The sequence below is a fragment of the Prunus persica genome, chromosome G4, assembly GCF_000346465.2.
Source record: "Prunus persica cultivar Lovell chromosome G4, Prunus_persica_NCBIv2, whole genome shotgun sequence".
Classification (NCBI taxonomy): Eukaryota; Viridiplantae; Streptophyta; class Magnoliopsida; order Rosales; family Rosaceae; genus Prunus; species Prunus persica.
The window spans coordinates 10,855,390-10,870,449 of NC_034012.1; the positions used below are offsets into that span (position 1 = coordinate 10,855,390).

Here is a 15,060-nt window from a genome sequence, read left to right on the forward strand (position 1 = left end):
TTTATTAAAACAAGCCCAAACCCAAAATTTCATAAAAATACCCAAAACACTCAATAGGGCATCAAAGTAATTTAATAATTAATATTAAATTCAATAAGGTCAGCTATCATTTTTTGGTTTTGTTTATAGAAATTTAATAGTGTAGGGTTTATTTATAATATTAGTGCTAAAAATGGGTATATCACTAAATATCTCTTAATTTTTCTATATAAAAAAAAGACTAATTAATTAGAGTTAAGAGTTGGGACCACAGTTTTAGATAATGGTCTAGTCAGCCGAATCACCAACATCCAACCCCTACTTTTTTCTCTAAAACAATTATATATTTGGTCACATTCTTCTGGATGGTCAGATATATTTTACTTAGTCTAAGGTTTTGTTAAAATTAAAAAAATAAAAATGGCAAGATATTTTTTATTTAAAAGTCCGTTATACTCACAAAATAGTTAACCCACGATTAAGTATTGAATTTATCACAAATATATATCGTCATATTGCATTTATATAAGTCGAATTTGAAAATATTCTCCAATTAAGTGCGGACTACTATCTACTACTAAACTAAAGGCTAATTTGTTAGTTTTAAGCTGTTAGACAAAGTAAAACTTCTATAGACTCCCTTAATCTTTACTATCAATTTTACACTTACTTATAACTTGTCAAATTTTTGTTTAAAAAAAGTATTGGACAGTTAACACTATTGCCTAATATTTTTCTTTGGTCAAAAAAATGTGGTGTCATTATAGTCGTTGTTTCTAGTTGTTTCTTCTTCTTCTTCTTGTAATTCATAGATAGGAAGTTTCCCGGTCGCTGGCATTGGCCAAACAGCAAATAGCTAAGGCTGCTAAGATTTTGACCCAAATGGGAATTTTTGGGTGCGTGTGATGCAAGTGTAACACATTTCTTTCAAAGTATATACGTGGATTTGTTTTTGGGGTCTAATCCAAGGGGCATTTCGGTTGATAAGAAAGAAGTTACTAGAAATACCAAGACTCGTTATGGAAGGGGCTTTTCCTGTTGACCTGGATCACTATCTGTCAAAACTAAGTTGGGGTTATTTCTAAATCCAACGCTTAAAAGGATAATGAAGTGTTAAAATTGTAACAAAAGAAAAACAAGGCATGTATCCTTATCTATTATTTGCCAATAAGATTTTAATTTTGGTTTTTTAGGTAACTGTTATTATCACTAATAATTTTTTTATTAATCTACTTTAAACTATAATAGGAAAATTCGGCTGAATTTAAGGAGACGAGCACACTGTTTTGATCATCTGATCTAACCAACGAAATCATGCTAATAGATTCTTAAAATGCAGAGATTAATATTAGATCATCCAAAGAAAAACTGTATGAATCTTACAAAATACACAAAAAGCAGAGGTGGCAAGAATATTTTAACCTGATATCTATTACCAAAAACGAAAAACAATTTTTGTAAAGATTTGGAAAAAGAAAATTATTTTACCAGTATTTTCTCTGCTTTTGCCACGTCGCTCAAACGTGGCAAGGAACCCATCTTTAAAACCGGAAGCACAGAAAAAAAAAAAAAAAACAAACAAACAAAACAACAAGGGTCATGCTAGGGAGACCAACTTTAGATACCAACTTGTGTACCAACTCTCTAATAGAGGTGGAGCCCACCAATACAATGGGTCCCACACTCTATTAGAGAGTTGGTACACAAGTTGGTATCTAAAGTTGGTCTCCCTAGCATTTTCCAAACAACAAAGGGAAGAAAAAGGAAAATGGCGGGTCCAAGACGTTGAACAGAACAACCCTAACGCCATTCATACGTTGATTCATTGAAGACCAGACGCGGTTAAAAGGGTGAAATATGAATGGTCAGTGTATATATATCTATATATTCACATAAGAAAACCCCAATACCAATATCGACACTCGAGATCTTTTGTATTCATAAAGCCTTCTCCTTCCTCCTTTCGCTCTCAGCCATTCCTCTCTGTTTCAAACAATCAAAGCCTTCTCTGTGCCTTTTCTTTCTCTTTCTCTCTTTCGTAACTAGCAAGATTCGCTCCCAGCACGCTTTTGGATTACATTTCCCACCTCAATCGGTTCTAGCCGTTTCTCTTTCTCGGTATGCATTATCTCTCTCGTATTTTCTATTTATTTTTTAAAATTTTCTTTGATTTATTTTTAAAATTTTCCTGTGGAAGTTCTTGAATTTGTTGATTTTCTATGATGGGTTTCTCTTGGATTTTGATTATCACGTTTAGAGCAGTGACGGGTTGGTTTGCCTTTTCTTTACATTTGTTGGGTCTTCAATTTTCATGTGTTTTTTTTGGGTGAAATTTATTCCCAGAATATATAAACCGTTGCCTGGATTTCCTGGGTAATTATGATCTGTGTAGGAGTACTTGTTTTTGGCTTGCATTTAATTAGCTTGGGAAAAATTGTTTTGGAACCCAAAGTTTATATATCTTAATGTGACTATTGTCTTTTAACAGGGCTTTTGGCCTCTAGATTTTGGAATTTATCATAGAAGTGATTCTTTTTGTGTCAATTTTTTTTCCCATTGTCTGTGTTCAAGGTTCTCGTACTTGTGATTTTGGAACCCAAATTTTTTTCCCATTATAAATCCTATAAAAAAACATTGTGTCAATTGCTAACGTTTAGCTCTTAGCGGGATGTCTGACTCATACTATCAATGAAAGGAAATTAGGGACTTGGAAATGAGATAAAATTTTGTATCTTATGGGAATTCCTGATTTGGTTACTAAGAATTGGGAATTTTCTTTGGGAATCTGAAAATTTTGTGTTAGGGGTTAACTTTAGCAACCAAGAATCCCAAAAAGTGAGCATCTTAAGGTAATATATATATATATATATATATATATTTTAATGAAAGGCTTTAATCATGGTACTGAATTTGTTTACTTGCAATTAAATCGTCCTCTAGAATGGATTCCCTCATGGTCTTAAAGTTTTGCTACTCAACCCCACTTCAGCCTTAATCCAACTAGCTTGGTGGATCATTCTTTGCTATTCAACCTTAATCTTCTTTGATAATCATGCTTTTTTTAGATCCTTGATAATCGTAAATCCCTCACAATTTAAAATTCCTCTCTCGCACCCTTGTTTCTTCTTCCAATATATTTTTCATGGGTGCGTTTGGCTTGGTTTGAAATCTGGAATCAGGATCTGTATTTTTTAGAACCTGGATTACTCAAACCTTGTTATGTTACTCTGGGATATGTGGATCTATTCGTCAGAATTATATTTTATTTTGTGTATTGAACTGATTGTCAGGATAATAGAATGAAACATTTTAGTCTTTGCATACAGTTTGACCTGCAATTCCCTCAAGTTGGTGAACCATTTCTTCATTTAGACTAGTGAACAAGTTCTTGCCTCTAACAATAAGATAAATATATTTGCTTTTTGAATTGTAGATAGTAACTTCCCATCACCTGGTTTCACCCCTTGACCATGTGAACAAAGACAGTCGAATTCTCATTAACGGTTTATTATTTAAGATATCGAGAGTACTATTATGTTGTGGAAAAAATTGGCACAACCGGCTTGGCCTCTGATTTTAGAAGTGCTAGATGTGAAATATAAGAATTTCAGAGGACAACAATAATCATGGTGCTGGGTTTTATTCATACCCATCTTTTTCATTTGTTTAGGATTAAGATAGGTAGGGGCCATTCATATTCTCTATGATTAGTGGGTTGGAGAACCTTTGCCTTTTGTCCTCCAAATAAATAATACTGTATCCTTCTGTCATTTTGTCAATTTAAAGTTAACCATACACTACTTTATATGTTGGTGTCACTTTGTTTTATTCATTTGTGCTTTTCTAAATGCTTAGTGTCTGTTTAGAAGTCTGGTTTAGGAGCGTCGTCAGTGGCATTGTTGAGATTGATTATCAAAGTTTTTTTTTTTGCCCCTAGAGGTCATTATATCTATGAACAACTATTTTTGCAATATTGTAAATTCCTTTGCTTTTGTATTATTGATTGGTGGACTCTGCTCTCTCTCTCTCCCTCCTTACACACACACAGCCACCAACACAAACTCACACTATAAGGCTTGCTTGAACGGGTATATTAATTGTTTTGCTCTTCCTGTGTGGGTATGTGTCTTTATGCGTGCTAATGAAGGCGACCTTGTTTTGTAACAGGACGCATCACTATGGAACAGAACTTCTATGAGCCTGAGGGACACTTCGACTCAGATGCAGATGTTTCGATCAAGAAGTGGAAGTCAATCTCAACCCTAACTACAGACTCAGAGAATGATGATGGCGGCTTTGACTGCAACATATGCTTAGATTCAGCACATGAACCTGTTGTGACTCTATGCGGTCACCTGTACTGCTGGCCATGCATCTACAAGTGGCTTCAGGTGCCAACCACCTCTGATAAATCATCCCATATGAAGGGAACTTGTCCTGTCTGTAAGGCTAACATCACCCATGCTTTGTTGGTTCCCCTCTACGGCCGCGGAACATCCCATTCAGATTCTGAAGGAAAGAAACCTCAGTTGGGGCAGATCGTACCACGCAGACCATCGCCTGAGTTGAACACTTTGATGACTAATATTCTCGCTGGATCGCTGCCGAGACGGCAACTCGATCCAAATTATTTAGAGAGGCATTCACAGCCTGTTCACGATCAATACTACCCTTCACAGGGAGGTTATGCTGCAAACTCAGAATCATCTGATCTTGGGCCTTCACATGGAGGTTATGCTGCAAACTCAGAATCATCTTATCTTGGGGCTGCAACGATGACAACTTTATCCCATCCAACAATTGGAATGGTTGGAGAGTTTGTATTTGCAAGGATGTTTGGAAGCTCGGACACAAGTATATTTAGTTACCCTTATATGAATTCTTACCCCCCAAGCAGTCCTAGGATGAGAAGGCAGGAAGTGCAGCTTGACAAATCTCTCAACAGAGTAACCATTTTTCTCTTCTGCTGCTTTATTTTGTGCCTTCTCTTGTTCTGAACATATTTGTTTATAGGTTTCCTTTTGTACAGTTGTAAGAAATGTTCATCATACTGAATATACAGACTATTAGAGATATTTCAGAAACAACTCTTGCGAAATGTATTTTATCTGTGCATATAATTTTTTTTTTCTTTTTTAAAATTGTATTTCTGTAGTATTTTTCAAGTAGACATTAACAACCTTTTTGTTTAGTACATTTGGGTTTTGGGGCTAAGCGTTCCCAAAAGAAAAGGAAACACTAAGCTAAAACGTTCATGGGCCTAGAAACCCTAAAGAAGCATGTGTTCACAACTTCACAGCAATGAGGAGGTCCATCTAAGATAGAGAAGCCCTATATATCGAAGTCCCCTTATTTCAACCGCAAGCTATCACACATTCAGAGTCATTTTATAGCGAGGGCCTTATATATGGTCCTTAAGTGAGGTCAGTGAAATCATGTCTCTTAATTGTTGGATTAGACTAACTAATTTGATCAAATAGCTAACTAATTTGACTCAACGGTTATGAAATAGGACCTCTAAGGACCATATATAATGCCCTCACTATAGAATTTTTCATATAATATATATAACTATAGTTAAAGATTAAATTCCGTGGACACGATCAACATTTCAGTTGTATTATTGTTTGGTTAATGAATTGTGTCATGTATGACTTAATTTGTGTACTAAATTTGAGTCTCAAATGATATAATTGTGAATTCAAACTCGCTAATTTCGAATTGGTTCGTGCTCAAATTGTGTAACCCTAATTTTAATATATAGCATAGGTCAACAAATCACCGACATGTGATTTTGAAAAAACAGATCGCACAAAGTTAGCTGCTCTCTCACATGCACTTGCTCTATCATGTCTCATAACTGTCATTCCCGATCGTACATACCTTTCCGTACTTCTTCATATTCACAGGACGTGGAAAAACGCGTTTTGTAAAAAAAAAACAAAAACTAATTTTGTTCATTTTATTGTATGCATAATAATTCATTAAGGTTCATGATCTACATTTTATTTTAGTCACCGACGAGCGTTTCGATGAGTCTATAAATAGTCAGGGAAGCTGCCTCTTCAAGGAAGCATTGAAGCTTATAGAGTTTGCCTCAGAACAAGTATAGAAACCTGTGTGCCTGTCTAGAGTTTAGAGGGGAATTATTCAATGGCGCCTCCTCTTGGTCTTTCTGCAGTTTCTTCTTGTGCTTCTTTTTGGCATATTTTCTTGTTGGTTAGTATGGTTTTGGAGGGCATGATCATCGTCAATGTCGAAGCCAGCGGCTGGCTCAGTGGCCATGCAACTTTCTATGGGACGAACCAGGACCCCGCCACCCTTGGTAAGTGTCACGTTTTGACAAAATAAATGCTGTCTTTTACATAAGTAGCTAATATATTGCTAAAACTTTTATATATGTAAGTTGTTTTTGCCTTCAGATCCTCTACTTATGGTTTTGACGGTGATCTTGTGCTTGTGTTTAGAACTATGTAATTTTTTATATATAATTATCTAATTGCCACCCAAGATGTGTTTAGTTCTTAAACCTCGAAGTTTCGGACATAAGTGCAAGATCAGCCCTAACAAGATCATCAATATTCTATTTTGTGAATAATGTGTATCGAGATCATTAGTAACTAATGTGTAATATCGTAGCAAATAATTGTTTTTCTTCATTCTTTTGTTTGTTCAATTGGTGATCATAATTAAATAAAGTGTAGATAACATTATGGATTGATGGTGACATGAAATATATATGCATATAGGGGGTGCTTGTGGTTATGACAACACCTTCCATGCGGGGTTTGGAGTGAACACAGCAGCAGTGAGCAGCACACTTTTCAGAGGAGGGGAGGCATGCGGGGCTTGTTACCAAGTGACCTGCAACTACAGGATCGATCCCAAGTGGTGCCTTCAACGCCGTGCCGTTACGGTTACGGCCACCAATTTCTGCCCCCCGAACAACAACGGAGGGTGGTGCAATGCTCCTCACCAGCACTTTGACATGTCGACGCCAGCTTTTCTTCGCATTGCACGACAAGGCAATGAAGGCATAGTTCCTGTCATTTATAGAAGGTAGTATAACAGAACAATCAATGATGGCTAATATTATTGCACAAAAAATATAATTAATAATAGGCATTATTCATACAATTACAAATTAAAAATTCCAACTTGCACTAACTAGCTTTTCACGAACATGCTGCAGTATATATATAATCTAATTACAGATTGGGACTGTAATCCAAATTGGATTTGATTGACGTGGATTTACATTTGTTTGCCTTTCTCCGCGCAGACATGCACGTAAAGAAAGGGTGTTAGTTTGATATGCATTGTTAATTTACTATGATATTTTGATATACATTGTTGACTCATTCTCTCAATTGCTTACGTATGTTTTGGATAAATTGGTTGTCTAACATCATAACCTCTACTTTGGAAATTGCAACTAGGGTGTCGTGTCAAAGAAGAGGAGGGGTTCGATTCACCTTGAAGGGACAGTCAAATTTCAACATGGTGATGATATCCAACGTTGGAGGAAGTGGGGACGTGAAGGCTGCATGGATACGGGGGTCGAGGATGAGGAGAGGGACGTGGCTGCCCATGCACAGGAATTGGGGTGCAAATTGGCAAAGCAGCATCGATCTCCGAAACCAAAAGCTCTCTTTCAAGCTCACCTTGGTTGATGGAAGATCACTAGTATTTTCCAATGTTGTTCCTTCCACTTGGAGTTTTGGACAAACATTTTCATCCCGCAACCAGTTCTGATAATCTTAATTTAATTAAATAATTAGCTCTCCATGCTTGCAAATTAAAGGAGACACCAATATAGATATATATGACCATGGCTAGCAACATGTACCCAAACAAGGCACTTAATTAATTGCTTTGCAAATTGCAATGGGTCAAGGGCATTCGTATTTATCTTATTTATAGCTCAAACTATTGAGGCAATGAAAATTAAGGATATTGCCTCTGTGTTTTACTTGCTTTATGCATATTGCTACTTGCTCCACCAAAAAGTTGGGAGCCGCTATTGTTAATTATATTCATTCAACTGTAGAAAATAGATAAGTTATTATCATGTGTGTTCATTCTTATTTTGACAATAAAGTTGCAAATTCGCAAATGGGATCTAGCCCGGTAGAAAAAAGTGAAAAAATGCCTTAACTTGCAAATCATGTCTCAAATTTGAACTCCAATGACACCTTGGTATTGTGTGTGTGAGAAATTCCCTCTCTTCACTGGTGGATCTAGCAAGGGGCCAGTGAAGGCTATTGCCTTCACTGCCTTTTCTCCACCATGAACTTGCCTAGTAATTTTATGTTTATTTGTTTGAGTGTGGGGGCAACATGTTTGATAAAATACCTCACATAAGGGGCTGAGGTATGCTAAAATATGAGAACTATGAGAGAATATTTGTTTGTGGGAATTTTCTGTGTATTCTTCTCCTTGTAAGATGTCATATTTATAATACAACGAAACCTGAGTGGGTAAGTAAATAATAAATTCATATTTATATTTACAGTATGAAATCAGGAATCAAAGTAAATCACATATAATTATAATAGGAATCATTGGTGTGTAAGGAAAGAAAGTCAATAGTCCACAAGTCACGCCAACACTCCCTCTCACGTTGGTACATAGATGTCGTCAATGCCCAACTGGTCTAGTGAATTGTGGAACACTTTACTAGTAATTGCTTTTGTCAAAATATCCGCCAATTGATCATCGGACTTTACGCAAGGAAACTGAATCACTTTAGCTTCGAGTTTCTGTTTGATATAGTGTCGATCTACTTCAACATGTTTGGTGCGATCATGTTGAACTGGATTATATGCAATAGCTATTGCAACCTTGTTGTCAAAAAAGAGATTCATTACAGATGTAAGTATATACCCAAGTTCAGTAAGCAACCTCTTTAACCAAATGAGTTCGCAAATTCCTTTGGTCATACCTCTGAACTCGGCTTCTGAACTGGATAAGGCGACCACCTTCTGTTTCTTGTTTCTCCATGTAACCAAATTACCTCCCACGAATGTGAAGTAACTAGATGTGGATTTCTTATCTGTTATATTTCCTGCCCAATCTACATCTGTGTAACCATCAATATTCAGATGACCATGTTTTGAGAACATAAGCCATTTTCTAGGTACAGACTTTAAATATCTAAGTTTTCGAATAACTACATTCATGTGGTCTTCACCCGGAGAATGCATAAATTGACTGTCGACCCTCATCGCATAAGCAATGTCTGGCCTAGTATGAGACAAGTAGATCAATCTTCCCACTAACCTTTGGTATCTTTCTTTGTTAGTTGGAACTTGATCCAGGTATTCTTCAAGATAATGATTCTGAATAATAAGAGTGTCTACAGGTTTGCAATCTAGCATTCCTGTGTATGTCAATAAGTCCAAGATATATTTCATTTGAGAGAGAAATATTTGAGTCCACCTAGATTCTTCATCTCAAATTCAGTAACCAAATAGTCTTGTAGCTGAGATATTTCATGTTTATCATTCCCAGTAATAATCATGTCGTCAACATAGATTATTAAAGCTGTTACCTTCCCTTTTTGATGTTTCAAGAACAAAGTATGATCTGAGTTACTCTGTCTGAAAACATTGTTCTTCATTGCCATAGTGAACAGTCCAAACCATGCACGTGGTAACTGTTTCAGTCCATACAATGCCTTTCGTAATTTGCATACTATTCCAGTCTGAAAAGCATTCTATCCAGGACGAATGTCCATATACACATCCTCCATGAGTTCTCCATGTAAGAAGGCATTTTTTACATCAAACTGGTGTAGTGGCCAGTCCAAAATAGCTGCGAAGGATAATAAGAGAAAGAAAAGCTAAAGCTTTGGTAAGTTCTCCATGTAGTTGCTGTAGACCTTGTTGATTGGGCTTCTAAAGCTTTGGTTCAAGAGGTGTGTGGTTTACGAGAGAAAGAAAAGCTATTTTGATTTTGAGTTGGCTCACTTTAAAAAAACAAAACAAAAAAAAAAAGTGATTGGGAGATGAGGAGTTGAGCCATTGCCTGGACTGAGGGCGTGTTTCTTTTTTTTCCTTTGGGATTTTTTTTTTTTTTTTTTGGTTTGTTACAATAAACTGAGATTAATTATTCAACACTGAGATTAATTATTCAACACTAAGATTCATTATTATTTGCTACCCACTCATATTGGGTGGGTTGTACAACTTAGCTTAGTTTTTGTCACATTACAATCACTTTAATGCCCTACTTAATTATAAGCCCACATTACAAGAGTCGGTAATTACAAGATCTGATATAAATATTTATAAGTATTTTCAGGACTATCCTAATTTTCAAGTGACATACTTGTTCGTGTAGCGTCTGTTTGCGCCTCATCCTCAGATACAGCAAAATAAAACAAAACATTTGTAAACCATGAACTGAATAGGAAAGTTTCAAAATGGGATTCTACAAACAATCATGAACCTTATGAATGATGAGAGTCATATGTCTTCTCTTGTGCTCCCCGAGCACAAAACAAAATTATATTTCAATCATATAGCTAGGCTTGTGGCTTGAACTTCGAACATTGAACTTTGAACATATTGGTATCTATCAATATTTAGTTAAAGCCACAGGCCTTGAAATACAAGTGACCATGGATATTTAATTGATAATCGTTAACAGATACCACATTAATTAATAATGCTTAAAGTAAAGGGACTTTGCAAATTCAGTGGCAAAGCGTATGATCTCTTATGTGGACTCAGCATGAGAAGCTCTTATGGGGGGTGTAGGTATGTCTTTTTTCTTTAGAGATTAGTAAACATCAGCGATAAGAAACCAAATAATATCATGGTCGACAGATGCCAGACCTTGAAGGGCATTTATAGATGCATCACGGAGATCTGGAAAGGCTTTAAAGATCTTGAAGGCCTATCTTTTTGAGGTCCTACCTATTATTTATCTAGTGAATAATTGATATTAAATATTTTAATTAACTTCATAAATGATATTACTTAATATATATCTTGCATTTTTGTTAGAACAAGTGAGCTCTCACATTCATTCATAGTTAGTAAAATACGGAAGGGAAAAAAATGCGAATTAAATTGGGCCTTGGGGCTCTTGGGCACTTGGCACATTACAACCCAAAAATTCGGTCACTATACTGTATTTTTTAAATATATATTATTTTTATTCCATAATATGTGCGTGTATACGTGTGTTAAACATGAAAAACACGTACGTACATGTATAATACGTAACCTTCGAGGTCTCTAAATGTATTCATTAAGCCCTTCAAGACCTTAATTAAAGTAATTCAAGGGCTTCAAATATATTTAAAAAAATTGAACTTCAAGTACTTACTAATTCAAGTAATTCAAAAAGGCTAAGATATAAATTAATTACATATATGAAATTAAAGAAGTTGGCAACAAAAATCAAAAGTAAAGAAACTGATTTTATATTTTCAAAATTCGCTACGTTAGCAGGGTACAGCCGCGCGGCTATACTATTTAAAAAAAATTAAGAAAATCTAGTATAGCCGGGCGGCTATACTATTTACATACACAATAGGGATCCAGCCAGCACCTAGGCGCCACGTGTCAAACCATGCGGCCGTACTGTTCTGAACATTTTTTAAAAAACAAAAAGGGGTTAAAACCGAGTATAGCCGCGCGGCTATACTATTTCAAAAAAAAAATTTTAAAAATCTATTATAGCCGGGCGGCTGTACTATTTATATACATAATAGGGATCCAGCCAGCACCTAGGCGCGACGTGTCAAACCATGCGGCCGTACTGTTCTGAACATTTATAAAAAAAAAAAAAAAAAAAAAAGGGTTTAAAAGCGAGTATAGCCGCGCGGCTATACTATTTTTTAAAAAAATTTAAAAATCTATTATAGCCGGGCGGCTGTACTATTTATATACATAATAGGGATCCAGCCAGCACCTAGGCGCCCCGTGTCAAACCATGCGGCCGTACTGTTCTGAACATTTTAAAAAAAACAAAAAAAGGGGTTAAAACCGAGTATAGCCGCGCGGCTATACTATTTCAAAAAAAAAAATTTAAAAATCTATTATAGCCGGGCGACTGTACTATTTATATACATAATAGGGATCCAGCCAGCACCTAGGCGCCACGTGTCAAACCATGCGGCCGTACTGTTCTGAACATTTATAAAAAAAAAAAAAAAAAAAAAAAAGGGTTTAAAAGCGAGTATAGCCGCGCGGCTATACTATTTTTAAAAAAAATTTAAAAATCTATTATAGCCGGGCGGCTGTACTATTTATATACATAATAGGGATCCAGCCAGCACCTAGGCGCCACGTGTCAAACCTTGCGGCTGTACAGTTCTGAACATTTTTTTTTTCAAAAAAAAAAAGGGGTTAAAAGCGAGTATAGCCGCTCGGCTATACTATTTTAAAAAAAATTTAAAAAATCTAGCCAGCACCTAGGCGCCACGTGTCAAACCATGCGGCTGTACTGTTTTTAAAATCTGGAAAAAAAAGGGTTTAAAGCGCGTATAGCCGTGCGGCTATACTATTTTTATATTTTAAAAAGGGTCAATAATGTTTTTTAAGAAAAAAAAAAGGTTATTTTTAGTAATTAAACAATCTCTTAGCCTGATTTAATTACTTGAATTATGAATTAGGTCCTACCTATTATTTATCTAGTGAATAATTGATATTAAATATTTTAATTAACTTCATAAATGATATTACTTAATATATATCTTGCATTTTTGTTAGAACAAGTGAGCTCTCACATTCATTCATAGTTAGTAAAATACGGAAGGGAAAAAAATGCGAATTAAATACGTATGTGTTTGATTCGGCAATATCTTGGCACATTACAACCCAAAAATTCGGTCACTATACTGTATTTTTTAAATATATATTATTTTTATTCCATAATATGTGCGTGTATACGTGTGTTAAACATGAAAAACACGTACGTACATGTATAATACGTAACCTTCGAGGTCTCTAAATGTATTCATTAAGCCCTTCAAGACCTTAATTAAAGTAATTCAAGGGCTTCAAATATATTTAAAAAAATTGAACTTCAAGTACTTACTAATTCAAGTAATTCAAAAAGGCTAAGATATAAATTAATTACATATATGAAATTAAAGAAGTTGGCAACAAAAATCAAAAGTAAAGAAACTGATTTTATATTTTCAAAATTCGCTACGTTAGCAGGGTACAGCCGCGCGGCTATACTATTTAAAAAAAATTAAGAAAATCTAGTATAGCCGGGCGGCTATACTATTTATATACATAATAGGGATCCAGCCAGCACCTAGGCGCCCCGTGTCAAACCATGCGGCCGTACTGTTCTGAACATTTTAAAAAAACAAAAAAAAGGGGTTAAAACCGAGTATAGCCGCGCGGCTATACTATTTCAAAAAAAAAAATTTAAAAATCTATTATAGCCGGGCGGCTGTACTATTTATATACATAATAGGGATCCAGCCAGCACCTAGGCGCCACGTGTCAAACCAGGCGGCCGTACTGTTCTGAACATTTAAAAAAAAAAAAAAAAAGGGGTGAAAAGCGAGTATAGCCGCGCGGCTATACTATTTCAAAAAAAAATTTTAAAAATCTATTACACCCGGGCGGCTGTACTATTTATATACATAATAGGGATCCAGCCAGCACCTAGGCGCCACGTGTCAAACCATGCGGCCTTACTGTTCTGAACATTTAAAAAAAAAAAAAAAAAAAGGGTTTAAAAGCGAGTATAGCCGCGCGGCTATACTATTTTTAAAAAAAATTTAAAAATCTATTATAGCCGGGCGGCTGTACTATTTATATACATAATAGGGATCCAGCCAGCACCCAGGCGCCACGTGTCAAACCTTGCGGCTGTACAGTTCTGAACATTTTTTTTTTGAAGCGAGTATAGCCGCTCGGCTATACTATTTTTAAAAAAATTAAAAAAATCTAGCCAGCACCTAGGCGCCACGTGTCAAACCATGCGGCTGTACTGTTTTTAAAATCTGGAAAAAAAAGGGTTTAAAGCGAGTATAGCCGTGCGGCTATACGATTTTTATATTTTAAAAAGGGTCAATAATGTTTTTTAAGAAAAAAAAAAGGTTATTTTTTGTAATTAAACAATCTCTTAGCCTGATTTAATTACTTGAATTATGAATTAGGTCCTACCTATTATTTATCTAGTGAATAATTGATATTAAATATTTTAATTAACTTCATAAATGATATTACTTAATATATATCTTGCATTTTTGTTAGAACAAGTGAGCTCTCACATTCATTCATAGTTAGTAAAATACGGAAGGGAAAAAAATGCGAATTAAATACGTATGTGTTTGATTCGGCAATATCTTGGCACATTACAACCCAAAAATTCGGTCACTATACTGTATTTTTTAAATATATATTATTTTTATTCCATAATATGTGCGTGTATACGTGTGTTAAACATGAAAAACACGTACGTACATGTATAATACGTAACCTTCGAGGTCTCTAAATGTATTCATTAAGCCCTTCAAGACCTTAATTAAAGTAATTCAAGGGCTTCAAATATATTTTAAAAAATTGAACTTCAAGTACTTACTAATTCAAGTAATTCAAAAAGGCTAAGATATAAATTAATTACATATATGAAATTAAAGAAGTTGGCAACAAAAATCAAAAGTAAAGAAACTGATTTTATATTTTCAAAAGTCGCTAGGTTAGCAGGGTACAGCCACGCGGGTATACTATAGGGATCCAGCCAGCACCTTGGCGCCACGTGTCAAACCATGCGGCCGTACTGTTCTGAACATTTAAAAAAAAAGGGTTAAAAGCGCGTATAGCCGCGCGGCTATACTATTTAAAAAAAATTAAGAAAATCTAGTATAGCCGGGCGGCTGTACTATTTATATACATAATAGGGATCCAGCCAGCACCTAGGCGCCACGTGTCAAACCAGGCGGCCGTACTGTTCTGAACATTTAAAAAAAAAAAAAAAGGGGTTAAAAGCGAGTATAGCCGCGCGGCTATACTATTTCAAAAAAAAATTTTAAAAATCTATTATAGCCGGGCGGCTGTACTATTTATATACATAATAGGGATCCAGCCAGCACCTAGGCGCCAC

The 15,060-nt window shown here is 35.4% G+C and overlaps 2 protein-coding genes across 2 annotated transcripts; both read left to right on the top strand.

Annotated features, from left to right (window-relative positions):
* On the top strand, positions 1,737–5,116 carry LOC18778873 (E3 ubiquitin-protein ligase RMA1H1). Its single transcript, XM_020562922.1, has 2 exons — positions 1,737–2,097; positions 4,147–5,116. Exon 2 carries the CDS (start codon positions 4,158–4,160, stop codon positions 4,974–4,976), a length of 819 nt encoding a protein of 272 aa, XP_020418511.1. The 5' UTR covers positions 1,737–2,097; positions 4,147–4,157; the 3' UTR covers positions 4,977–5,116.
* LOC18778683 (expansin-A12) lies at positions 6,072–7,765 on the top strand. The gene is made up of 3 exons (XM_007212417.2): positions 6,072–6,304; positions 6,729–7,038; positions 7,419–7,765. Exons 1-3 carry the CDS (start codon positions 6,133–6,135, stop codon positions 7,732–7,734), a joined length of 798 nt encoding a protein of 265 aa, XP_007212479.1. The 5' UTR covers positions 6,072–6,132; the 3' UTR covers positions 7,735–7,765.